The sequence below is a fragment of the Odocoileus virginianus genome, chromosome 2 (genome assembly GCF_023699985.2).
Source record: "Odocoileus virginianus isolate 20LAN1187 ecotype Illinois chromosome 2, Ovbor_1.2, whole genome shotgun sequence".
Classification (NCBI taxonomy): domain Eukaryota; kingdom Metazoa; phylum Chordata; class Mammalia; order Artiodactyla; family Cervidae; genus Odocoileus; species Odocoileus virginianus.
The window spans coordinates 79,049,194-79,067,273 of NC_069675.1; the positions used below are offsets into that span (position 1 = coordinate 79,049,194).

At 41.3% G+C, this 18,080-nt stretch overlaps 1 protein-coding gene across 1 annotated transcript in view; it reads left to right on the forward strand.

Annotated features, from left to right (window-relative positions):
* NBAS (NBAS subunit of NRZ tethering complex) overlaps positions 1-18,080 on the forward strand; it is a 312,019-nt gene that overhangs the window by 190,734 nt on the left and 103,205 nt on the right. The window contains exons 39-42 of the mRNA XM_070451500.1: positions 663-739; positions 1,124-1,261; positions 11,180-11,409; positions 15,832-15,942. Coding sequence (XP_070307601.1) covers positions 663-739; positions 1,124-1,261; positions 11,180-11,409; positions 15,832-15,942 — 556 coding nt within the window. The remainder of the gene's footprint in view (positions 1-662; positions 740-1,123; positions 1,262-11,179; positions 11,410-15,831; positions 15,943-18,080) is intronic.

Consider the following 18,080-nt stretch of genomic DNA (forward strand, 5'->3'; position numbering starts at 1 on the left):
CTTATTAGTACAAAATGGGATATAAACACAGATGTTATTTGCAGTGTTCTTTTATTAAATCCATGACATTGACAGGTTGTTGCTTATATAAAGAAGCTTTATGAAAGTTGTAGATGGTTGTAAGATGTTATATAATCAAAGCATGAGACTGGTTTTCTTTTCGTGGAGTGTGGTGCAGAGAAAGAACACAGCCATGTTGTCATGACTGTAGTAATCAAGAGAGTTATCCTAAGTCTGCTCTCACAAAGCTGTGTTGTTGTTCTGACCATGAGTGCTCACATGATCATCTTCCACGGTAGCTGTCATTGATATCCAGAATTTTATAGCATGGCCTGAGTCTCTAAAACCAGAAGATTAGCTGGAAGAGACATCCTCACTGATCTGTTTGCACTTAGACTTTGTAGCTGCACTAACATTAGTCACATATGTAAGTAGCAAATGGCATAATGTGTCTTGAGTTAAGGCAAGACTACCATTTAACGTAGTTTCATATAATCTGTACTTCGATGGTGCTGAATAGACTTTCTCATAAAGCATCTTAAAAAGTTCTCTGAAGATAATTACAGTTGAAATCATGAAGGACTAAAATCGTGATGCTTAGTATCCGTGACTGTCACATGGATCCTCAAAGAAAATAATGTTTGTTTGTTTTTTGTATCCAGTTCTCTTACAGCTAGCAAGTGACGCATTACCAAATGATATGACCTTGGCTCTTGCTTATCTCCTGGCCTTACCACAGGTAAGTTTGCCCTTATCAAGAAAAAAGGACTTGAAAAATGAATAAACTGAACATCTTTACTGGGGTTTTCACCGGTGAATTGTTTATTGCATGTTTCACTTCCTTCTGGTTTTCCTCTGCATAATGCAAGGGCTGTGGTCAGTATCTGAAGAGTAAAATCTACAATGTTAGCTGAAATCTTGATTTTAAAATCTACTTTCACATGCATAGGATCTGGCCTTTATAATCTGTCTGAATTTTAATGTAGTCATGTTAAGATGAGCTTGAGTCAATTTGATGAAAACTTTGAACCAAAATTCTACAGTAAGGACTAGAAATGTAATGGTTATGATGGTTGTGCTAATTTCCTTTCAGCTGAGCTCTTTCTCTTGTGCTCCCTCGTAGGTGTTAGACGCTAACAAGTGCTTTGAAAAGCAGTCCCACTCCGCTCTCTCTCTCCAATTGGCAGCCTATTACTATAGCCTCCAGATCTACGCCCAGTTGGCTCCATGTTTCAGGGACAAATGCCATCCTCTTTACAGGGTGAGTCCTCACAGTTTCCACTTTATTAATGAGAAACTGTAAAGCTTTTCTAAAGTAGTTAAAACACATGTTTACCTCTTTGGAGGGACTGAAGCACTTTGCATTCAGAATGCATTCACAGTGGCTGTGCTAGATGGAGTTGCTTTTCCAGGCATTAATAAGAGGCAGAGGTTCTAGTGTGTAAGGTGAATGTTGATTTGCCCCACACTTCTCTGTCATTTATTTTATTTTACAGCATTCTTAGGAAAGGCTGAAGTAGTAGAGGAGAAATGGAGAACTGGCTTTGTAACTACCTTTTCAAGAGGAAGATGACTCTAATTTAGGACAATATGCAATGTCGTTCTTTGAATAGCACTGCCCTTTTATTTATTTTTAAGACAGAGAGGTATGAGAGTAGTAATTGTGCAGATGAAATGTTGAGACACACTATGCCTACTTACCCCCATGCTTCTGACGCCTTTTATTTAACTTTATTGTTAATTTCTGAGTGAGAGCACCTAAGCTTGGCCTCAAGTTACATTGCCTTCTTTTTGGACCTGAAAGTGTTCCAGGTGCTGCTAGAAAATGGTTGGCCTCTAGGTTTACTTGTATGCACCAGCTCTAAGCATCAGCATTCAGAAATTATCTCCTTTTTATGCTGGATATTTTAAGAGAATTACCACTTTAAGAATAGATAAGCAAATAGATTAGACTTTCAAATCTACTCTGTGTACAGATTCAAGTTTCAGTATCTATTTAGAGGCAGGATTCTTCCTCCCCTGACCCAGAGCAGACTGCAGAGAAAGAATTTGGATGCCTTGGCCATCCAAAACATATCTAAGAGCCTGTAAGTATATGAAAACATTCTGTTTATGGCAAAATCTATGGCTTTCATTCATCAGTTTTTATTTAGAAAGAGAAAGGGGAATGAGGGAACCCTCTCCCATGTGGGTTACTCTCCCAAGGGCATCATCATTATGAGTGGGTATTGTTTTCAGAAATGGGTATATTAGAGATGAAATTTGGGCCAAGAAAAGGACTGTCTTTTTTAGGCTAGTTCATATATTACTTTATTTTGGAAATTTTGATTTTTTTTTTTTAATAGCTACTGCTGCTTTGTACTACTTTTTTTCCTATACTCTAGTAATTTTCCTTTGTTTTGCTTTTATATCACAGGTATGTTTTTGTTTGAGATAAGGAATTGACCTACTGTGTTATAAATTCTGGGAAAGAAGTGATTATATATAGGTGGAAGTGTGGCAGGTTAATTTCTGGAACAGTGTACTTACTTAATGGAACAGGCATCGTTTCTTCCTTTCTGTTGCTTCTGCAGTTTTTTCCAGGCATCTGGCAGAGCAGCCTTTCCAGTGTGGAGGTCTGGGCTTCCTCTCCTCCCCTTCCAGTGCTTCAGTGGTTTCCCATGGTCCTAGCAAGGTCGTCTGGCCTCTGTCTGTTTCCTCGCCTTCATTTTCCTTTTGTTCCAGCCATACCAAGCTGCTCAAATTTCTCACACAGCCCGTGTGTTCTGTTCCTTGTCTTCAGCACGTTGTAATCTTTTGCCCGTGATGTTTCGCCAGCATGCCTTTGCGCAGTACTCGGGCCCTGCCACCTGGCACCGTCCTGTCGTGCTCCCAGGCTGTGCTGGATGCCCCTCTGTGTGTCTGCACCGCCCTTTCCTTCCCGCGTGACTTTTATACTGTGTTACTTGGAATTTGCCTATTTTCATCTTACTAGATAACCAGCTGTTTCAGGCCAGTGTCTGTGTTGTATTCGTTGGTTTCCTCGTTGCAAGACCTGGAATGTCAAGGGGAGTAAACGGATGTTCCCTGGAGTAGAATACTGAAAATTAATGAGTTATCCTTCAGTACATAGGAAGCAGTTGGATTATGTGTGTGTTTATCAAAAATATTTGTCAGATGACTGCTTGTGCCAGGCAGTGTTCTAGATCTGGCGAAGACAGTAGTGGACAGCTTGTATAAAAACCCTTCTCCTTTTCAGATTTATATTCTGTTTGGGGAGGGGCACCATCAACAACAAAAAAAGAGTAAATAAAATATATTCTTTGTTTAATTATGATAAGAGCTTTGAAAACAAAAAGCAAAGAAGAAAGTTAAGCAGTGGAGTACAGTTTAAAACAGGCTCAGGAAAGGCCTTAGTTAAGAGGGTGACCTTTGACTAAAGAAAAGGATAAGCATAGCATCAGGAAGACTGGGTAGAGGAGAACATTCTAGGTGGAGGGATGGAACCTGTAACAGAGAAGTTAATATGTCCCTGTGCCATCCTATGTACTCTAGTGTTTTTTCACAAGTATTTAAGAAAGTATTGAAATATTACTTTATAAAACGTGAGGCACAGAAGTGTTGCCCAACTCCAGAGGGGAAGGATAGCAGTGGAGTCGGTGACCAGACTTCACTGTGACCTGATCGGGTCTCCTCTCGGCTGGGAAGGTGTCAGGAGGGGTCACCGCAGTGGTGTATGTGGGGCTTGTTTAGGGGAGCTGACTGGGAATGGTAGAAGGATGAGACTCACCTTGGGAAGGCATAGGCTGTCTTAGTACCTTTCACATTCATTCTGCAGTTTGATCCGTTGAGCAGCCTCATTTTGCAGAAGTGGCGGCCTCTGTGCAGAAGGTAAGACTCGGAAAAATTGGGTTACTTGCTCAGGGTCGCTCTGGTAGAAAGTGACCTCGGTCACCAGAGCTCCTGATTCCAGTCTTTACCTGCCCGTCGCCTGGTCATGCGGCCACTCCAGCTTTGTTTCAGAAGCAGCGTGTCCCTGTGTTTCGGAGCCGAGTGATCTCTGGCTCGCACTCCCAGCATGATGTTTCTACCCGCTCTGCAGCGGCTCCTGGCTGAAATCTCTACTCCCGTGTTTGACTGGGAATCCCCTCAGTGAACACTGGGAGCTCTTCCTCACCCCGCCAGTCATGATCCTGACACTGGCTCATTTGAAGTTTATGCTCTGACTGTTCGGACTGTATTTTTCTCTGAATCTGACATCCTTTCCCACATCTTGGTGTCTGTGCATATGTAATTCTCCTGCCTGAAATACCTCTTGCTTCTTCTCCTAGCAGCAGATAAGTCTGAGCTTAAAAAAGCCGCCTGTGTGAAGCTTTCTCTGCTGCCTGAAATGATTTTTAAAAAAAATTTTCTATCTTATCTTTCTAATTATTGTAAATACATCGTTTTTTTTTTTTAATTTGAAAAGTAAAGTGAAAGTCGCTCAGTCATATCCGACTCTTTGTGATCCCATGGACTGTAGCCTAGCAGGCTTCTCCGTCCATGTAATACTCCGGGCCAGAATACTGGAGTGGGTAGCCTTTCCCTTCTCCAGGGAATATTCCCAACCCAGGGATCAAACCCAGGTCTCCCGCATTGCAGGCAGATTCTTTACCAGCTGAGCCACAAGTTAACAAGACAGCTCTCTTCCAGACGTCCCCTGGAGCGGATCTTGTAGGCGGTGGTAGCCAGTGCACCTCGTCTTCTTTCCACATATGATCCTGTTGAGGGTAGGAATCCCCAGGACATCACCCCCCTCTAGTTACTCAGTGACTGTTTGTTGGCATGTGACTAATTTGAGGAATCATTTCAGCTGCTACGGTTCGAACAGCCATCAGTATTATATTTTAAGAGTCCGTCCTTTTCATGGATGGGCCTGTTAGCTGGATGTTTTAAGTATGTTTGCATTGTCCATTGACTACCTAATGGCTCATTATTTGAGTCTTTTCAGTATCTCTCTGCAAAAAACTGCACTGCTGAGTTTGAATTAGACATGACAAACTCCTGATGAATTATCTTGGAAACAGAGATCCAAGTGATTTCAATTTGTTGCCCACACATAATAACTCTCCACGAAGCTTTGCTTCCACTCAGTTGTCAGTTCAGTTTGTTTCTATTTGCACAGTCTTTTCACGTTTTCTCTTTCTACCCCCTGCAGTTCTGAGCTGCGGGAATGATAACTTAGGTAGATTACTAGGTTTGAGTGAAAGTATTGATAATAATTTGTGGTGTCATTTCTGATAAGAAGCCTGTACATCTTGGTGCGAAGCACATCCTGCATCAGCCACACAGACGCCCAGGACCCGGCAGCAACCCTGGGTGATCATTGGAGCAGCCCAGCGGGCCTTTTTTCTTTTTAATATTTATTGATTGACTGATTGACTGATTGATTGGTGGATTGATTTAGATAGCTGCGCCAGATCTTAGTTGCAGCATATGGGATCTAGTTGCCTGACCAGGGATCGAACCCAGGCCCCCTGCCCTGGGAGTGTGGAGTCTTAGCCACCTGACCACTGGGGAAGTCCCTCATGTTTCTTTTTAGAGGTTTATAATGATGATTGGGAAATGGTCACTTGCAGAGAATTTCCTCTTCTAGTATTTGTCCTAATCAATATTTTATGTTGAAAAAACAATGCACACATGGCAAAAAACAGATGATGAAAATAGGATAAAACAAAAGGTCAGTTTCCCTTTTGTATCCCTCCAGAAATAGTTACGGATGTACATATTTATATAACAACTTTTTAATACAGATGAGTAAGCTATACACATTTCTGTACCTTGTTTATTCGTATCTTACCTTTGTAATTATTGTCACTGCTTCTTTTTTACAAAATGAAGTATTGTAATTTTTTTACAAATCGAAGTATTGAAATTTACAAAGTGTTAATTTCTGGTATACAAACAAAGTGGTTCAGTTATACATAATAAGCATGCAAGTACACACGTGCATATATTCTTTTCCATCGTAGGTTATTACAAGATACTGACTATAGTTCCCTGTGCTATATAGCATGACCTCATTGTTTATCTGTTTTATACAGAATACTGTGTATCTGCTAATCTCAAACTCCTACTAATTTATCCCTCTTCACGTATATGCATCTTGAAGTATGATTTCTCTAGCTTTAAAAAAAAAAAAGTTTAAGAAGATAAAATCATTTAAAAATGGAAATGTGTCTTTTAGTTTTATATGCTAGAGAATCAAACCCAGCAGGGGATGAAATTCAAAACTTTATGGTAGACTATTTCTAAGATGCATTTTTTAAGCTACTAATTGAAAATACTAAGGAGAAAATTATCTCAAGCAAATAACAACCCTAGAGGGGAAACATACCACCTGTTTAAAACTTTCCAAACAATATTACCAAGAAATGGAGACTGTTAAGCCTGAATGGATTTATTACCTCTACTAGTTAGTAGCACTAGATGAAATCATTCAGCATTCTAGTGTCATAAATATTTATATACATTAAAAAAAATTTTTTTTTACAGGGACTTGGCCATAGTCTTTAAAGAAAATATATTTTTTTCCTACACCTTAAAGAACTGCATTGCCAGATTTGGGGGAAAATTAGAATAATTTAATTCTCCACACTTCTTAAATTTTTGACGCCTTTTTATGTTTTCAGTTTTTGTAGTATCATTTCGATACTGAACATGGGAGATTTGAAAGCTACCCATAAAGTCCTTCAAAAGTTTCTTAGAGGCTAAAAGCTTTTGTACTCATGGATCATGTCATTGAACTTAGGTGGAAAAAGAGGGAGAGAGGTTTGAATATACTCTGCTCAAAAATTAGTGACTTTACGTGTGAAGCTGGATGTAGGACATTCAAGGAGCTCTGCTGGTACAGTGGAGAGCCCATGAGATGAGAGACCAGGAGGCTTGAGTCTCTTCTTTGCTGTGAGACTCCAGCTCAGGATACCTAATTGGAGATTGGCGTCTATAAAGCAGTTACCAGCAGTCTCCTGTGCCCATCACTGGGTTGGTATGAAGGTCATATCAAAATCATGTGAAAGTGCTTTAGAAACTTTAATGCTGTGCACTTGTGAAGTGAATGAATGAATGTATGAAATGAAGTGTTGGGCTGAGTAGAGGATGCTTTTGGAATATACTGAGAGAAATTATGATGAGCCCAGGGGAAGAATTGTTACTAGAATTTAAAACTTACATTGGAAGTAATCATGACAGGTAAAGTTTCTGGAGGAAGGGACAGAAAGTAGTAGTGATAATGATTAGAAAATAATTTGCATGGAAAGCTAGAACTTAAAACATGCTCTATGAAGTGTGTGTCAAGAACAAAGTATTGGTTTGGCCAAAAGATTCGTTCGAATTTTTGCCCCAAATTGCATCTCTAGTAAGCAAAAAATCTGGTATATAAATTAGTACTACTGACATAAAATCTGCTGCTCCTCTTTGGTGTGCCCCGCCTTTACCCCACAGCTCTAACGTGCTGTGGGAAAGACACATCCACTAAGTACACATGGTTTCTGCCCTCCATAAACTAATTTAATACTTAAAAGAGAGGCATGTGAAGTATGCAATAGAAGTACAATTAAAGTGTAACAGATGTGTCAGTAATGTGCGTGCATAGTCACTCAGTCGTGTCCTACTCTTTGCAGCCCCATGTTCTGCCGCCTGCCAGGCTCCTCTGTCCATGGGATTCTCCAGGCAAGATTACTGGAGTGGGTTGCCATTTCCCTCCCTCTCCAGGGTCTCTTCCCGACCCAGGGATTGAACCCGTATCTTTGAGTCTCCTGCATTGGCAGACAGCTTCTTTACCACTGTGCCACCTGGGAATACCTTTGAGTAAATTCCATAATTGCTTTCATTTTTGGAGCCCCTCCTATGGACCAGGTCTTGGTTTGTGTATTTTATATGTGTGTGTGTGTGTGTGTGTGTGTGTAGTTTCTTAGGCTTTGTGCAACCATGCAAGCTATAGTATATTGCCATTTTATAGATAAGACTATTAAGTTTGTAGTTGTTAAGTAGCTTGCACAAGGGCATCCAGCTAGTAACTTATATATATCCATACTTACTACATTCTGTCATGCCATTTTCTTCATTGGAAAAAAAGGTGTTTTTTTGCCACATGTGAAAATGAAGGTTATAGGTGGAGACTTGAAAATCTCTGTAAGATAAAGAAAAGCTGGTGTAATGTTAGTAGTGGCAATTATGTGCATTATTGCTGTGTGCTATTCAGTACTCTTGGAGCTGAACTCTCTAACCTGGTTTGGGAATTTGTTTCATAAATGGTGTTAGAGAATAGAAATGAGAACAGATATGTAGTGTATTCTCCCAATACAGGTACCGAATCCATGCTGCTGCTGCTAAGTCGCTTCAGTCTGGTCCAACTCTGTGAGACCCCATAGATGGCAGCCCACCAGGCTCCCCCGTCCCTGGGATTCTCCAGGCAAGAACACTGGAGTGGGTTGCCATTTCCTTCTCCAATGCATGAGAGTGAAACGTGAAAGTGAAGTCACTCAGTCGTGTCCGACTCTTAGTGACCCCATGGACTGCAGCCCACCAGGCTCCTCTATCCATGGGATTTTCCAGGCAAGGGTACTGGAGTGCAGTGCCATTGCCTTCTCCGATGAGTCTGCTAGTGGAGTGCAAAACCAGTACAAAGAGCTCCCTGAAAGAACACCTCCAAAAGAGCTGTTCCGCTGCCCTAAAACCCCAGTTGCTGGATATTTGCTCCTGCTGTCTCTCTTTCTAGGCAGAAAAGTGCTCACCGGATGAGGTGGAGACGAGCAGGCAACAACAGGGCACACCAGGACGCAGAGCACGTGTGGATGGGCTGCTGGCTCCCTGGCAACATCCGTGTGCCGGACAGCTCCAGAGGGGGCTGTGCCTCTGGGCGGTGGTTCAGGGAGGGGCCTCGTGAGCTTCAGTCTGTAAGCAGAAGGGAGCCAGGCTAAATGACAGATGAAGAGGCACTAAGAGCTGAGGAATGGGATCTGGTTTGCCTAAATCCACTGCCAGATATGCCAGCCTTATACAGCTTATCCCCAAATCACTTCTAAATGCAGTTAGATCAGCTTTATTCACTCCATCTTCCCATCAGGGCTTAGCCATCTAGGCTTAGCACATATTCTCGCCTTTACTGGAATTTGTTTCCCAGGTTTTTTTTTTTTTTTATATAATTTTATTTATTTTTAGCCATGCTGGGTCTTCCTTGCTGCACATGTGTTTCTCTAACTGCACCAAGCAGAGGCTAGTTGCAGTGTGAGGGATTTTCATCATGGTGGTTTCTCTTATTGCAGAGCATGGGCTCTAGGGTGTGTGGACTTCAGCAATTGTGGCTCCTGGGCTCTAGAGGACAGGTTCAGTAGTTGTGACCCATGGCCTTAGTTGCTCCAAAGCATGTGGGATCTTCCCGGACCAGGGATTGAACCCACGTCTCCTGCATCAGCAGGTGGATTCTTTACCAGTGAGTCACCAGGGGAACCCCTGTTTCTTGATGGCCTTTTTACTACTTAACACCTGACTAGTTAGACTAGAAATTAACTCTTCCACGAAGCCCTGCTTGACACGTGCCCGAAGCCAACCCCTTTGTATTCATTCCCATGGCACCCTGTGCTTAGTGGTATCAAACCACTTACAGTCGTTTGCTTGATTGTCTTTCCTTATAGACTACATTCCTGGAGGAAAGGGTCACATCTTAGGGCATTACCTGGCACATAATAGGTGCACAAAAAGTATTTGTTGAGTGAAGGACAGATGATCTTACAGCTACTTACTTGAGAGCATTGGTTTTCAAAGCCGGGTCTTTTGACTTGAGACAGATATCTGCAGTTTTTGAGGATAGGATTCAATGTATGCATAGAGATAGGGTAAACATTTGGTAAGGGTGACTTTTTCTTAAATCTACCTGTTGGAATCCAAGATTTCTTTAATTGGTTTTTATCGTTACTCACAGACTGTTCCTTAATAGGATCAAGAGAGAGAATGTCAGGCTAGGTTTGGCAATATAGACCCGACACTGATAAATCTCCTGTGCAGCTCAGAATAATGACTTATGCATGAGAAATGCTGACAGCTTATTATAATTAGATGTGTTTTAGAGAACCACAGGTAGATTAGGGAGTGTTTTGGGTTTTTTTTTCCTAGTTTGCTTATATTAAAATATGTACCATGTCTTCTCAGAAGCTGGGAGGGATTGAGTTAATGTTGTTCACATGTTAGGTAACTCTGGAATCATGGTGGAGCTGCTATGGCTTCACTGACACCCAGACCAACTTTAATATAAATAAATGTGGTCAGCTAACCACATTTTCTGTCAGCTGATCAATTCTGGGCTTTGTTCTTTTTGAATAATTGTTTTGTAACATCAGTATCAGTTTAGTTGCTCATGACTGAGGGACTGGTGTCTGACTCTTTGTGATTCCATAGACTGCATCATGCCAGGCCTCCCTGTCCATCACCGACTCCTAGAGTTTACTCAAACTCATGTCCATTGAGTCGGTGATGCCATCCAACCATCTCATCCTCTGTCATCCCCTTCTCCTCCTACCTTCTATCTTTCCCAGTATCAGGTTTTTTCAATGAGTCAAAGAATTACAGGACAGTATCCCATTGAGCCCCAAACTGAGCCAAGTAAAAATTGGTTGCATACTTTCTTATGAAACTAGAGAGAAATGATGATTGTAGGAATAGGGATGGGTTTTCTTCCCCTTAGCCCTGGAGAAAATACTCTTCTACTTAACTGTCTAGGCATTTCTAATGGGATTATTGAACTACAACTTTGTTATTGATAATACTTAGATGGTCCAAAGAATATTTATCCAGGGGCAATGATGACAAAATTGCTTCCAGTGTGAATTATTATAAATGATCAGATAATTAGGGAAGAGATCTGGAATAGGCTCAGCTATCTAATGGTAGTTGAAAAAGCAAGCATACATATTTTTTAAGTGGATGGAGATTTTTTAAGGTGGAAGAACAGAGCAGGCATCCAAAAATCCATTCCTAGACTCAGTTTCTGTGTCTTGTTCTTATGGTCTGCAAAATGGAGCACCTCTGCAACAGACTTCCCAGGGTGGTTGTAAACCTTGATTAGATAATGGCCATGTGAAGGGCCAGACAGACGCCCAGTTGACGTGACCTTCTTCCCACTGTTACTATTTTTTTCTCTAATTACTTTTTTTGTTATTCACAGGCTGATCCCAAAGAACTGATCAAGATGGTCAGCAGGCATGTGACTCTGTATGGACACGAGGCCTGGCCCGAAGACCTTGCTGCACTGACCAAGCAGTTGCACTACTACAATGAACGCCTGCTGGACTTCACTCAGGCTCAGGTCCTCCAGGGCCTGCGGAAGGGTGTGGATGTGCAGCGGTTCACGGCCGATGACCAGTACAAAAGGGAAACCATCCTTGGCCTGGCAGAGTAAGAGATACCTCTGTCTCATAAAGGGATGGGAGAACACACACAAGGACAAGCTGAGTCATCAGGACTATGAGTCACAGTCCCTCGAAGATGTACATTCATGATTACTGTAAGCAGGGTTTCCCCTACTTCTTCCGATCCTGTGAGGGAAGTGTGAGACTTCACAAATGGCTTGTTGGTGGGATCATGGTTAGCACAGCTGCCTTCTGAATGATCAGTAGATGCAGACTTATTTCAGGCTTTCAGATTTAAAATAGTAAGGATGATAATTATAAGAAAATTTCCCTATGATTTTGGTATCCTGATCCCAGTACCATGTTAGAGGTGATGCAATATGATCAGGGGTTAAAAATATGAAGCTTACCATGTGCATGCTAAGCCACTTCCATTGTGTCCTATTCTTGGCAGCCCATGGACTGTAGCCTGCCAGGCTCCTCTGTCCATGGGATTTTCCTGCCAGAAATACTGGAATGGGTTGTCATGCCTCCTCCAGGGGATCTTCCTAACCCAGTGATTGAACCCAGGTCTCTTACGTCTCCTGCATTGGCAAGCAGGTTCTTTACTATGAGTGTCACCTGGGAAGCCCATGAAGCTTACTTTAGAAATTTAAAAACAAGATTGCCTTTGGTTCCTGGCTGGAATCTCACTTTTCTACTACATGGCTGTTTAATTTCCTCACTGTGTTAAAAATAGGTACAGTCGACTTAATCCAAGAGGAGGGACCACATGTTGTGGGTCCAGGGCACCTTCATCTGTCCTGGGTTCCTAGAGAAAGCAGATCTTCCACTCTGGCAGTTTCTCTTGTTCGAGGCCTGTAGCAGCTTCCATCTTTTCCTTTGTCCCTTAGCCCTTTCCAGAGAAAAGTTAGCCCTTTTGTGAGAGGGTAGTACAGTTCATACCTGTGGGAATGTCCTCTTCTAGGTATGGAGTTCCCCTTGGTTTTAATACTGGTCCTCATTTTTTGTTTTCGATCAAGTGAGTTCTGATCAAATGAGAATTACATGTCAGGTGTTGGGGAAGTTAAACAAGATTTTCTATAAAGTGGGCTCACGCACAATGGTTATTAAGTTAGAGGTATGTTTTGGTTTTAACACCCTGATGTGTGGAGTGCTTCTGTAGATGCTCTGTAAACTTTATTTTGAAAACATCTTTTAATCCTTAAAGGTAACCCTCTGATACAAAATGTTGTTATCCCCATGTTTTAGGTGAAGAACTTAAAAGTGTTTGTCACTCAGTCATGTCTGACTCTGTGCAATCCCATGGACTGTAGCCTACCAGGCTCCTCTGTCCATGGGATTCTCCAGGCAAGAATACTGGAGTGGGTTGCCATTTCCTTTTCCAAAGAACTTGAGGCTTATTAATATTGAGTAATTGGCCCAAGTTTCCATAGATGGTAGGGATCACAGCAGTGATTTCCTGCTACCTACCAAAGGCATCATATCTTCAGCACCATGCACCCTCCCCACACTGCCTGATTGTATTCTCCCAGAAGCATTGGTATGCAGTTCAGTCTAGGTTTCTCGCCTTTGAAACAAGTTTAGATTGTGCCTACATTTTACAATTATTAATCTCTCCTAATTAGTACCTTGAAATCAGCAGTAAAGAATCTGCTTGCAATGCAGGAGCCGTAGAAGATGCTGGTTCGATCCCTGGCTCGGGAAGGTCCCCTGGAGGAGGGCATGGCAACCCACCCCAGTATTCTAGCCTGGAGAATCACGTGGACAGAGGAGCCTGATGGGCTACAGTCCACGGGGTCACAAAGAATCAGACATGACTGAAGTGACTTAGCACACACTCACGAGAAGTACCTTAAAGTAGCAAAGACATTCTTGATTATGGCAGTGGTCTTTGCTATTTTTCATCATTATTCTTAAATCTTTTTTTTTTTTTTTAATTTTTTTAATATTCTTAAATCTTTAAGCAGCAAAATAGCTTTGGAACTCTAATAGTACTTTCTGTTATCCTGGGCTTTTTTTTCCTATGAGAAGACATTCAAATTCTTTTTAGAGCAAGGCAGGGGTAAAGGAGATCAAAGAACGATAGTAGGGACAAGCTATGGGAGAATTCAGTTAAGAGAAATGTACAGTTTTTTTTTTTCTTCTCTTCCCCTCTGTTCTCCTGGAGGTTCATAATTTCTTAGGTTCATTTAATGTCCAATTTGAAAGTGACTGAAGAGAATTTAATCCAGTCTCCTTACTTTCGGAAGAGGAATGTGAGAAGCACAGAGCTTTAAAGCGTTATTCAAGGTCGCAGGGCCAGGAGTTGAGCCTGGGCTTCCTGTTGCCAAGTCCAGTGGGCTTTTCTTTGGGCATTTGGTAATCCTGAGTGAGATTGTTTATGGTTTATTAGAAGAAGGTTATTATGCAGATACAAGTTGACAAGATAAGGCATGCCTTACATCATCAATTACATTTTGCTAGGGCTTTGTCTTGTCTTTTTTTTTAAGCTTCCAGCTAGCACATGCTATTTGAAACATATCCTAGAGGACAAATGTATACTTTTGATAAATATATGATATAATCTTCTCCACAATCTGTTGCTTATAAATATACACAGCAGTCTTTAGATGGCTTGTTCAAAATATCTCAAAGTATCTATGAGCATTCTGAGTTAGCAATTCTGATTTGGAGACAGCATTTTTAGCGTCTCACACAAAAGAATCCTTGAAGAACATGCTTCCTTCTTTTTTGCAGCTCCACCTTCAAACGTGGCCATTCTTTATTTTCTTACTAATTGTATGTCCATTTTAATGACTGTTGTTTTCTGTGCATACATTGTAGTTGTCCTTTTTTGTCCGTATTATCTTAGTTATTACTGTCTCAGTGGCTAGGGTGACTTTGAGGAAAACAGAATATACTTTGGTTTCTTCCCACTTTTATCAGATAATAAAGATGTGAATACATGGTACATACCTGGTGTCAGATGCTGTCCCAGACTCTCATAATAGGAAGGGTGAACTGCTGATGGTCCCTGTTCTCCACAAACTCTCATTCTATCCTGTGGATATCAGTACTCAATAAATCCTTTAAGAAATAATTTTTAATGACAGTTACCTAATAATTCAGGTATTGACAGACTTAATTCAGTCCTTGTCTCTTTTCTATAGTCTATGAGCATAAAATGGCTTTACCTTTTTTAAAAATGGCTTATTTTTAAAGGTTTGTGGAAAAACAAGAGTAAAAAGCAATAGAAGAATATGCTTCTGAGACCATATGGTGGTAAAGCCTGAAAGATTTACTATTTGGCTTTGAACGGAAATCATTTGCCAGCTACTCGATGATTCAACTTACAAATATCAGTTTCCTTAGTGAGGCTAAATGTAGTTTTAGCAGTATTACTTGATGGTAATAGGTATTTTATTCCCGTTTCTGTGGTTTTTGCCCACCATCCTTCCAATGAAGAATTCCATCCTCATGTTACCTTTACTTCAGGAAAGTTGGGGTCTTGTGACTGTCTCTCCAAAATGGCCTTTATGTGGGTGCTCTGGACCAGAATTGTTTACATATGTAGAGATTCTCAAATCTGATGACACCATTCCCTGGTTTGAACCGTTGAGTCTCCATTGCCTGTAGGATAAAGTATAGGTCCTTCAGCACACCTGAGGACCCTGTGCATTCATGGTTGTGACACCCCTTCTATCAAAAGCCCATTTGTCTCTTCTTCTCCCTATTTACCACCTCTGCTTAGTTAATCCCTGTTCACTCTTTTATCTGTATCCTCACAGTATTTTGTAGTCTTTTAACATTCCCCTGTTCTGTTTGATGCCTGGTTCGTGCCTCACACACTCCATTAGGCTGTGAGTTTGTCAAGAAATATCTTGTTGTTTTGATGTCTTAAGCACCTGGCACAATAGCTGGCCCAGTGTAAAAAGTGAGAATTTATTGAGTGACTAACTATGAGTTTCTCAGAGATTAACCTGTGGGTCAGGGATCCATTCCTTTGTATTCCTTTTTCACTGTAGGCTCTGGTATCTAGACCATAATTTTTTGATCTCAGTACGTTTTGGACTGGGTCATTCTTTGTTACAGGAAGGCTGCTGTGTGCATTGTAGGTTGGTCAGTGGCCTCCCTGACCTCTGCCCACTAGATGCCAGCCTCATTCTCCTTTTCCTCGCTCACCATGACAATAAAAAATGTCTCCAGACAACATTGTCAGGTGTTTCCTGAGGGGTGCCCAGTCGCCCTTGTTTGAGGCCCATTGATCTAGATGATCCCTGGGTCGGTTGCCGTGCACCACAAAGAGCAGGAGCATTGAAACCCCTTGGGTTTGCTTCTCCTGAATTACTGTGAACTGTCTTAGGAGGGACTGCACTGGCTGCATCCCCTTTAGCTGGAGAGCAGTCCTAACGAATGCTTTCTCTGCTGATTAAGGTCATGTGTTTCTCTTCTTTCCCTTCCCTGTGGTTGATGCACATTTGTGAAGGACGCTGGAGGAAAATGTCTACAGCATCGCTCTTTCTCTGGCCCAGCGCTACAGCGTCTCCCGTTGGGAGGTTTTTATGACCCATTTGGAGTTCCTGTTCACAGACAGTGGGTAAGCATGCAACTTGTGTAAGTTTATGTCCATGTCTTTTTTCAGAGTCTGTTTTAGAGGAATCTTGAAGTTGTGCTGTTCAATTTCACTTTTCCTTTTGAGCTGTTGTCGACTGGTCTCTGTACAATCTCTCTTCATACATCTCTTTAGACACCAATATGCTAACGATCATCTTAGTTTTTGTTTTCAGTAATAATAATCCTGAATTTGAGACTTTTTTATTTTTGATTCAAAGATATTTACTGAGAATCTCTTGTGTACTAGGAATAGTGTTAGGTCCTAGGTTTACAGTTGTGAACAAAAGCAGACATTTGGGTTGTCGAACTTTTAGTCTAGGGTAGAAGACAGATCATAATTGAATAATGACATAGGCAAGTGTGAAATTAAAACTGCGACAGGCCCTGTATAAGAGAGCCCAACTCGGGGATTTGGCATAGTTAGGGAGGACTTTCCTGAGGAAATAACTCTTGAGCTGAGGCATAACTATTGACTCAAAATTAAGTATTGAATATACTATGAGAGATGGGAAGCATTTTCTAGGAAGGCAGGACAGTTTACTGTAAAAAGCCCCTTGACAGGATGGAACCTGATTTCTGCAGGCCTAATAGATGGTGATATGGTGAGACCCTGAGAGTCAGTGGAGCATGACGTGAGATGGGGGGAAACCAGACCTTGTCACAAGACCATGTGGGCCCTATCTAGGACTGTAGGCTCTTTCCTGAGAGTGATAGGAAGGTACCTAAGGATTCTGATAAGACAGAGAGGTAATATGATCAGGTTTTCATTTTGGTAAGATCATTGTGGCCACCGTGTTGAGGAAAGATTTTAGGGAGGCCATTGCAGACATATATGGACTGTTTAGGGACTTATGATAGTAATAGACTATAGGATGGGTGACCACAGCCTGGAGGAGTGATGAGAATGGGCTTCAGAGATTCCTGCAAAGTGAAATAGATGGCACTAAATAAGTCAAATAATAAGGATAAACTAGCTATGGAGGTGAGTGAAAGGAGGAGGGTCAAAAATTATGTCCAGGGCTTTACTTGCTCAGTCCATTGGATGATGACATCATTTGAGACAGAAGATATTAGTTAGGGACACACGGTTAGGGGAGGGTGAGGAAAAGGCAAAGGAATAGAAGTGTTATACATGTGGCAGTTCCCAAGATGAAAGATCAAGTGGACAGTGTGTCTTACAGATTTGGGATTCATAAGGAAAGGTGGAGTTTGGAGATAGTAATTTGGGAGTCATAGGCACATAGATGATAAATAAGCCATGTTGCTGGTGTTCTTTGGAAGTGAATGTAGAATGAGAGAGAAGAAAGACTTAACACAAACTTTGAAGACCTTCCACAATTAGGAAGAGAAAGAGCTGCCGCAAAAGGGACAAAATCAGCAATTGAGAGGGAGGAATGTTGTTCTAGGGAAGCTATGGGACAAAAGGGTTTAAAGAAGAGGGATAGTGTTGAATGGTCAGTTCAGTTCAGTTGCTCGGTCGTGTCTGACTCTTTGAAACCCCACGGACTGCAGCACGCCAGGATTCCCTGTCCGTCACCAGCTCCCGGAACTTACTCACTGATGTCCATGCAGTTGGTGATGTCATCCAACCATCTCATCTTCTGTTGTCTCCTTCTCCTCCTGCCTTCAATCTTTCCCAGCATCCCAGTTGAATGGTCAAGACCTGTTATAACTTATTGTCTTTAATTTTATTAATATTTCTGGAATTCTACAATCTACATCTTAAATATTTATGAAATTGTTACATGGGTGACAGTATTAATCTGTGATAAATATTGCAGTAACTTCATTTTGGAGGCATAGACATGTTCAAATAAATGTTTATTGAAAAATGCATATTGGCTTAAAAAATTTTGGCATTTTATTAAATGTCTCTTTTCATTGACTGTTACATAAAAGGTTGTCATATCTGTCCAAACAGGATGCCCCATTGGTCTCTGAATATATTATAAATTATCAGGCAATCTAGTAATGTGCATGACTGTTCCCAGCATATCATTACAGTGGATAGAAGTGTGATTATGCAGATGCATAGCAATTACAAAAGCAGGAAATTATTGTCTCCTGATGTCATTACTTATGAGCAACAAAACACCTAATGTTGATTTAGCAAGTGGTGTT